This window comes from Cetorhinus maximus, chromosome 23 (genome assembly GCF_964194155.1).
Source record: "Cetorhinus maximus chromosome 23, sCetMax3.hap1.1, whole genome shotgun sequence".
Taxonomy (NCBI): domain Eukaryota; kingdom Metazoa; phylum Chordata; class Chondrichthyes; order Lamniformes; family Cetorhinidae; genus Cetorhinus; species Cetorhinus maximus.
Genome location: NC_135901.1, coordinates 15,719,477 through 15,729,287, shown reverse-complemented (window position 1 = coordinate 15,729,287; position 9,811 = coordinate 15,719,477). Strand labels below are relative to the sequence as shown.

General features: G+C 44.0%; 1 protein-coding gene across 1 annotated transcript in view; it reads right to left on the bottom strand.

The window, feature by feature from the left end:
* Positions 1-244: 244 nt before the first annotated feature.
* LOC144697841 (uncharacterized) overlaps positions 245-9,811 on the bottom strand; it is a 41,215-nt gene continuing 31,648 nt past the window's right edge. The window contains exon 6 of the mRNA XM_078569817.1: positions 245-1,437. Coding sequence (XP_078425943.1) covers positions 331-1,437 — 1,107 coding nt within the window. The 3' untranslated portion in view covers positions 245-330. The remainder of the gene's footprint in view (positions 1,438-9,811) is intronic.

Here is a 9,811-nt window from a genome sequence, read left to right as displayed (position 1 = left end):
GACCAATTGAGTCGACTGGCCTGGCCCCGTGCTGTAGACTCAATGGAACAGAGACAAATGTATTTATTTGTGATCTATCTGTAGTGGTAGGAAAAACACTATTTACTATTTAGGATATAATGAATGTACTTAATCAGCTTTGTGGCTCATTTCAGTGGGAATGTGCACTCCCAGGCTCAAAGAGCATCAGCTCACTGGAAGCAAAGCCGTGAGACCAGCCAGCCCAGCGGAAAGAAGCCCTCTGACCCTCCTACTTCACCAACAGTCAGAATGAACATGGTTCAGTCCTGGATGTGATTAACAACAGCAATAACAGCGGAATCCCTGCAATCATCTGTGAACTCGCTGGTGTCTCATCAAGCTGGATGACTGAGTGAATCCCTTCCCACAAGCGGAGCAGGTGAATGGCCTCTCCTCAGCATGCACTTGCTGGTGCTTCAGCAGGGTGGATGAAAGTCTGAATCTCTTCGCGCAGTTACAGCAGGTGAACGGCCTCTCCCCAGTGTGAATTCGCTGGTGCATCAGCAGGTGGGATGAATCACTGAATCCCTTCCCACACTCAGAGCAGGTGAATGGTCTCTCCCCGGTGTGAACTCGCTGATGTGCCTGCAGGGCGGTTGACTGAGTGAATCCCTTCCCACACTTGGAGCAGGTGAACGGCCTCTCCCCAGTGTGAACTCGCTGGTGTCTCCGCAGGGTGGATAAATGAGTGAATCCCTTCCTACACTTGGAGCAGGTGAACGGCCTCTCCCCTGTGTGAACTCGCCAGTGGGTCAGCAAGTTAGTTGACTGATTGAATCCCTTCCCACACTCAGAGCAAGTGAAAGGTCTCTCCCCGGTATGAAGTCGCTGGTGTGTCAGTAGGCTGGATGACTGAGTGAATCCTTTCCCACAGTCAGAGCAGGTGAATGGCCTCTCCCCAGTGTGAACTCGCTGGTGTGTCAGCAGGCTGGATAACTGAATAAATGCCTTCCCACAGTCAGAGCAGGTGAACGGCCTCTGCCCAGTGTGAACTCGCTGGTGTATCCACAGGGCGGATGACTGAGTGAATTCCTTCCCACACTCGGAGCAGGTGAATGGCCGCTCCCCAGTGTGAAGTCGCTGGTGTGTCAGCAGGCTGGATAACTGAGTAAATGCCTTCCCACAATCAGAGCAGGTGAACGGCCTCTGCCCAGTATGAACTCGCTGGTGTCTCTGCAGGGAAGATGACTGAGTGAATCCCTTCCCACACTCAGAGCAGGTGAATGGTCTCTTCCCGGTGTGAATTCGCTGGTGTATCTGCAGGTTGCCTGAGAGAGTGAATCCCTTCCCACAAACAGGGCAGGTGAATGGTCTCTCCCTGGTGTGACTGCGTCGATGATTTTCCAGTGCAGATGGGTTCTGGAATCCCTTCCCACAGTCCCTACACTTCCATGGTTTCTCCATTGTGTGGGTGTCCTTGTGTCTCTCCAGTTTCAACAATCAGTTGAAAACACTTCTACAAACAGAACACATGTACAGTCTCTCCCTGCTGTTAATGGTCTCATGTTTTTGTCAAGCTGTGTAACCTGTTAAAGCTTTCTCCACAGTCAATGCACTGGAACACTCTCACTTGGGCCTGTGTGTCTCGGTGCTTTTCCAGTCACACTGATGTTAAAAACCTTCTGAAGCAGACAAAACAGACAAACAGTTCTCCTTCTAGATTCAAAGGCCGATGATACTCACATCGTGATGAACCGAGTGACTGTTGACGTGACGTTTGGTTTGAGATTTCAATTTGCAAATCCTCCCCCTCTAATGTCCTGTAAAAGGAGTTTACAAAAGTCATTGCTGTCAGTACAGGGGAGAAATTCAGAACAAACAATTGTAATTTTGATGGAACATTCTTTCCTCTTTCATTCCCCAAAATTTCTGAATCTCCATCCCGCACACTTTCCCTACATTCTCATTCTGCTGTACCGACTATACACCCTCCCAATTTTCCTAAAGGTGCCGATTCAAGCTGATCGACAGATTCATGTTCACCGCTTCTGTCCTGGAAACGGAGATTATAAGAAATGGGAACAGCAGTAGGCCATTCATACCATCAAACCTGCTCCGCCATTCAATAAGATCATGTTTGATCTGATGTGGCCTTAACTGCACTTTCCTGCCTGTCCACCATAATCATTGACTCACTTGTTGATCAAAAATCTGTCTAACTCGGCCTTGAATATATTCAATGACCCGGCCTCCACTGCTCTCTGTGGAAGAGAATTCCAAAGGCTAACGCTCCTCTGAGAGAATAAATTCCTCCCCATCTCCATCTTAAATAGGAGACCCCTTTTTTAAACTGTGTCCCCTTGTTCTAGATTTCCCCATGAGAGGGAACATTCTCCCAGCACCTACTCTGTCCAGCTTCCTCAGAATGCCATTTGTTTCAAAAAGATCACCTCTCATTCTTCTAAACTCCAATGAGTTAAGGCTCAACCTGCTCAGCATTTCTCAGATGACAATCTTTCATCCCAGGAATCAGCCTAGTGAACCTTCTACAAATGGCTTCCAAGCCAGTATATCCCTCCTTAAGGAAGGAATCCAAAACTGTGCAGAATACTCAATGTGTGGCCTCAACAATGCCCTGTGCAGCTATAGTAAGACTTCCTAAAAAATTTCTTTATGTGCAGTGGACCGGACCTGGAATAGGGATAAATGGAGCTTCTAGCAAGTGTAAGTGAGCCACATTGTGAGCCCAACTGATAATCTTTTATTGGGCCTGGGCCTCAGCCGGAAAAATTTGTCTAGGCATTGTGCCTTTTCAATTGAACAAAAGCTACATGGACAACTATTCCTTGTCGTTTCCCCCAGTGGCATCTCTCAACCAACTGGATTTGATTCGGATTTTCTGAATTTAAATAAAAGCTAGCCATGATTGTTCCCTGGTGCATACCCCAAAGCAACAACTTGACCTGAGTACACTTGCAAAACAATCCGCTCACTGTTTTACAATATGAATTATTGTTCCCTTTGAAATTTGACATTCTCACATCTATTTTGATGCGTGCAAATGAAAAGCTTCGACAGATTCTCTCTTTTTACAGCAATACTCAATGTCTATATTACTGTACTGTCTCATTAAATACCGGCCAACTACTGGGCAAACCACCCCTTTCATTGAGAGAACTGGGGCAACCTTTCCAGAGTCTGCACCCTCCCGGGATTAACTTCATTTCCTTCAGTTCCTGCAAGTCAACAATTTAAGACCAGAATTAGATTAGAAAGGGAGAAACACTGATTTCCTCACAGATGTTGCCCAGAGGAGGAAGTTTCAGTCTGAAGCTCATTGTCCAACTTCCGCATTGTGATGTCCACAATGGAACCCTGCCTGAATCAGCCAATTAGGAATCACTCTGCTCCGCGGTGACGTGCTGGGGTTCCAGGCGGCAGGGCAGGTCAGGCGTGCGGACACGAGAGCCCCACCCCCACCCATTGTTCCCCTTCCTCCTGCACCTTCTCGAGCCAAGGTTTCCAGGCAACCGGCTGGCGGCTCCGGCCAGAGCGAGAAGCCGCGGAGCGAACCCCCACGGCCATGGCTGCTGTCTACGGCGGCCCAAAAGGAGATCGAGAACAAAAACAGAATTACCTGGAAAAACTCAGCAGGTCTGGCAGCATCGGTGGAAAGATAAAAACAAAAAGCTACTGAGAGCGGCTGCTCGTGGCAGCCGCACTGCGCCTGCTCCGGACAATACGGTCAGCAGCGCTTTCTGCGCCTGCGCGCTGGGCTGCCAGCTGAGGGAGTGGGGGGAGGGGAGTTTACTATGCATCTTCCCCTCATTTTCTCCAGAGTTTGGTTTTAAACAGCACAGCGTTTGTTATTAACTTCACACAGACACTTAACCTTCCTCCTCTGTCCAACATCTGTGAATAAAACACTATCTTTCCCTCCCCTGGGAAGTACAGAGAGTTGTGGGACTCTGTAACTGGAATTAGTGCCAAATATGCTGAAGGGGGAAATGCTGGTGATTTTGTGGAGCCTGTTTTTTATTGTATAAACTGTTTAAAGTCAAATTTATCCTATCTATTCAAATAATATTTGTCTTTTAATGCATGCTTCATTTTTGTTGATTTTAGTTTGATTGTTACAGTATAAGTTTTAAAAGTTAACCTTGTCCTTCGATTTATTCCGTTGAGGATTGTCTGGGAATTTGTTTCTTTTAAGGGGATTGTAACAACATAGATATGTCTAGTGGTGTAATATTGTACAAATTAGATATATTATTTATGCTTCTGTAATAAAGTACATTTATTATTATTTCTAGTCGTGTAATGTAGTACTGCAGCGATGTTATGACACAGCAGTTGGTAAAGGCTGAGTTGTTTAAATCCCAGATAGAAACTTGAACAAATGTCATAACCTATATTTTCAATTGGTATGTTTTGAGATGCAGCTCTGAATTCAGAAATAAAACCACAGTCTCAAAAGGTTTTTTTTAATCTAAACTAACATAAATGTTTATTAATTTAACAAGAAATTAAATACATAGAGATAAAAACAAAAAACTGCGGATGCTGGAAATTCAAAACAGAAACAGAAATACCTGGAAAAATTCAGCAGGTCTGGCAGCATCGGCAGAGAAGAGTACAGTTGACGTTTTGAGTCCTCATGACCCTTCAACAGAACTGTACGGAAACTTACAGAATACTGAAAGGCCTGGATAGAGTGGACGTGGGGAAGATGTTTCCATTAGTAGGAGAGACTAGGACCCGAGGGCACAGCCTCAGAGTAAAGGGAAGACCTTTTAGAACAGAGATGAGGAGAAACTTCTTTAGCCAGAGAGTGGTGAATCTGGAATTCATTGCCACAGAAGGCTGTGGAGGCCAGGTCATTGAGTGTATTTAAGACCGAGATAGATAGGTTCTTGGGTGGTAAGGGGATCAAAGGTTATGGGGTGAAGGCGGGAGAATGGGGTTGAGAAACTTAACAGCCATGATTGAATGGCGGAGCAGACTCGATGGGCCGAATGGCCTAATTTCTACTCCTAAGTCTTATGGTATTATGGGATCAGTGCTGTCACCTCAACCATTTACAACCTATACTAATGACGTGGTTGAATGGGCCGAGTGTATTGCAGCCACATTTGCTGACAATACAAAGATGGGTAGGAAATCAAATTGTGAGGAAACAAAGAGCTAGATTAAGTGAATGGGAAAACACTTGCAGATGGTGCATTATTTGGGAAAATGTGAGGGTTTTCACTTTGACAAGAAGAATAGAAAATCAGAAATTATTTAAGTAGAGAGAGACTGCAGAATGCTGTAGTACAGAGGGACCTTGGGGTCCTGGCACATAAATCTCAAAAAGTTAGCATGCAGGTACAGCAAGAAATTAGGAAGGTAACTGGAATGTTGGCATTTATTGCAAGAGGGTTGGAGTATAAAAGTAGGGAAGTTTTGCTACAGCTGTACTGGGCATTGGTGAAACCACACGTAGAGTACTGTGTACAGTTTTGGTCTCCTTACTTAAGGAGGGATATACCCAGCGTGTCCACTCTGAACCAGGTTTGCTGCTCCCTCTGTGTCCAGCACTGTCTGCATCCCAGGCATAAGGAAATGGAATTTCAAAAGAAGGAAGGAATCTGTCAGCATTTGAAAGACATTCACAGAGAATTGAAGGGCTCCTTGGATGGCAAGCTGTAACTAGTAGGGTGCCACAGGGTTCAGTCCTTGGGCCCCAACTATTTACAATCTATAATGACTTGGATTCAGGGATAGAAGGTACAATAGCTAACTTTGCAGATGACACCAAAAATAGGTGGGAAAGTAAGTTGCAATGAAGAAATAAAAAATTTACAAATGGATATGGACAGGTTAGGTGAATGGGCCAAAATTTGGCAGATGGAGTGAATGTGGATAAGTGTGAGGTTATCCACTTTGGTCAGAAGAATAAAAAGTCGACTTATTATTTAAATGGAGAGAAACTTCAGAATGCTTCAGTGCAGAGGGATCTGGGTGTCCTCGTGCATGAATCGTTGAAAGCTAGTATGCAGGTACAGCAGGTAATAAGGAAGACAAATGGAATTTTGGCATTTATTGATAAAGGAATAGAGTATAAAAATAGGGAAGTATTGTTGCAACTGTACAAGGCATTGGTGAGACCGCACCTGGAGTATTGTGCACAGTTTTGGTCCCCTTACTTGCGGAAGGATGTTGTTGCATTGGAGGCAGGTCAGAGGAGGTTCACTAGATTGATTCCAGAGATGCGGGGCTTGTCTTATGAGGAGAGATTGAGCAGTTTAGGCCTATACTCGCTAGAGTGTAGAAGGATGAGAGGAGATCTAATTGGGGTATATAAGATGCTAAAGGGGATAGACAAAGTAGACATGAGCAGATGTTTCCCCTTGTGGGGCATTGTAGAACAAGAGGCCATAGTTTTAGGCCAAAGGGTGGTAGATTTAAATCAGAGATGAGGAGGAATTACTTTTCTCAAAGGGTCGTGAATCTGTGGAATTCACTACCTCAGAGTGCAGGGGATGCCGGGACACTGAATAAATTTAAGGAGGAGATAGACAGGTTTTTAATTAGTAAAGGGTTGAAAGGTTATGGGGGGAGGGCGGGAAATTGGAGTTGAGGCCGAAATGAGATCAGCCATGATCGTATTGAATGGCGGGGCAGGCTCGAGAGGCTGAATTGCCTATTCCTGCTCCTAGTTCTTATGTTCTTATAAGAGTTGAGATCTTTCTTTATTCTTGGAGAGTTGGACATCAGACTGCCTCCTTTCAATATGGAGCTCCATTGTAGGGCTGGAACCACCTTTGAAGGAGCTGCCAATGAGTCCCACTACCCTGCCCTTTCCCCACAGCCTTCATTAGAATCATAGAATGGTTACAGCATAGGAGGTCATTCAGCCCATCATGTCCAAGCCCACGCCAGCTTTCCGAAAGAGCTACTCAGCCAGTCCCACTCCCCAGCCATTTCATCGTAGCCCTGCACATTTTTTCTGTTCAGATAATTATCCAATTCTGTTTTGAAAGGCATGATTGAACCTTCCTCCACCACTCTCTCAGTCAGTGCACTCCAGATTCTAACCACTCATTGCATAAACAGGGTTTTCCTCATGTCACCGTTGCTTCTTTTTCAATTCACCTTTAACCCATGTCCTCTGGTCCTCAGCCCTTCTGCCACTAGGAATAGTTTCTCCCTGTCTACTCTGTCCAGATCCCTCATGATTTTGAGCATTTCTATCAAATCTCCTCTTAATCTTCTTTTCTCTAAACAGATCAGCCGCATCTTTACAAATCTATCCTCATAACTGCAGTTTCTCATCCCTGGAACCATCCTCAATAATCTGTTCTGCATCCTCTTCAATACCTTCACATCCTTCCTAAAGTGTGGTGTCCAGAATTGGACACAATACTCCAGTTGAGGTTGAACCAGTGTTTTATTCTGATTTCTCATAACTTCCTTGTTATCTCAGGGAGTTGAACACCAACCTTTCTCCTGTCGACATAGAGCTGCCTTATAGAGTTGTGATCACCTTTGAAAGAGCTGCCAATTAGCCCACACTCCCCTGCCCTTTCCCCAGAGCCCTGCAGACTTTACCTTTTAACTGAAGATCCAACTCACTTTGGAAAGTTGTTATTGAATCTGCTCCTATCCCCTTTCAGGCAGAACGTCTCAGGTCATAACTTATTGAGTAAAAAATGGTTCCTCATCTTCCTGATGGATTTTTGCCAATTATTTGATGTGATGTGTTTAATTGTTGGTTTCCTGTTAAAGACATTTCCTGAGTGGATTTAAGGGAACACGCTAGTGATATCTCAAAGAGACCAAACACACGACACACTGTATATTTGAAACAAAGCTGATTTATTTGATGTATTAAAATAGTAAACACCAGCCACATTACAGGAGATTGCTGAAAAAAGAGACATGACTAAGCTTTTTGTCTTGCACTCATCAGGACAATTCACAATGTTCAGCACCACTTGTGACTCCTCAGATACTGAAGCAGTCCATGTCTAAATGCAGCAAGACCTGGACAATATCCAGGTTTTGACTGACAAATGGCAAGTAACAATCACGCCACACAAGTGTCAGGCAATGACCATCTCCAAAAATAAAGAATCCAACCATCGCCCACCGCTGTATCCCCCACTATCAACATCCTGGGGGTTACCATCTGCTAATTAGTTTAAATCTAAGCCCTCTAGTCATTGACATCTCTGTTAACGAAATAAGTCCTTCCTATCCACTCTATCTATGCCCCTCATAATTTTATACACCTCAGTTAAATCTCCCCTCAGCCTCCTCTGTTCCAAAGAAAACAAACCCCAGCCTGTCCAATTTTTCCTTATCGTTAAAATTTGCCATTCCTGTCAATATCCTCATAAATCTCCTCTGTACCCTCTCTGGTGTGAACACATCCTTCCTGTAATGCACTGACCAGAACTGTACTCAGTAGTCCAGCTGTGGTCCAACTAGTTGTTTATTCAGCTCTAGTATAACCTCCCTGATCATATAATAAAAACAGAAAATGCTGGAAATACTCAGCAGCTCTGGCAGCATCTATGGAGAGAGAGGAGTTTCAAGTCTGTGATCTTTCATCAACCAAAAATGCTAGAAATATTCCCTGATCTTGTATTCTATGTCTCAGTTAATAACAGAAAGCATCCTGTCTGCCTTTTTAATCACCTTATCTACCTCGCCTGTCCCCTTCAGGGATCTGTGGACATGCACTCCAATGTCCCTCTGTTCAGCTACACTTCTCACCATCATACCAGTAATATTCTTTCCCTTTGCCATGTTTGCCCTCCCCAAATGTATTTATTACCTCACACTTCTCGAGGATGATCTCCATTTGCTACTTTTCTGCCCACCTGATCATTCTATTGACACCTTCCTACAGTCTACAGCTTTCTTCCTCACTGTTAATGACAAGGTTGAAAATGTCTTAATCATGTCCCCATGTTAAAGTCTAAATCAGTGATATATACCACAGAAGCATAGAATCCTGTGATGAGCCATCCAGAACTCCACTAGAAACAGCCTTGTGGTCCCAAAACAACCTCTTGACCATTCCCCTTTGCCTCCTGCAGCTCCAGCTGATGACACTTCCTGCAATTGTGATTGTCCAGCACAGAGAAGCATCCTGGTTTTCCCACATGGAACTGGATGCGCACTATACAGGAATTAGATGCCCTGCCATGCCTTTATTTATCTAATTATTAACTCATTTAAACAAAATAAGCTAATCATTAAAATAAATAAAGATTCATCAGCTACCCACCAGCTTCTTCCATTGTGCTGAAGTCACCTTATTTTTTTACAGGGAATTAACAAAAATGTTTTTCTTAACTCTTATTATCTAAACACCTCAGAGTTTAATTTACTGAAAAAATCAGACTTCTTCATTGTTTCAACCCATTGTTAGTTAGCTTTATCATTATCCCCTAGATTTGATTAATTGAATACTGACTGCAATTCTATGATAAATTATCAATTCGCCTTTAGTTTTAGGCTAATTGATTACTTTATATTTGATTAATACAGTGACCAGGGCCATACTCGGTAGTCTAGCTGTGCTCTAACTAGTGTTTTACACAATTCTAACATAATCTCCCTGCTCTTATATTCTAGGCCTCAGGCAAGAAAGTGTCCCAAATGCCTTCCTGACCACCTGATCTACCTGTCCAGCCACATTCAGGGATCTGTGGATGTGCACTCCGAGGTCTCTCTGTTCCTCTGTAGTGCTCAGCGTCATCCCTTTTATTTTCATTCCCTTCTCTTGTTTGCCCTCCCCAATTTCATTATCACACACTGCTCCAGATTGAATTACATTTGCCAATTTTCTGCTCAT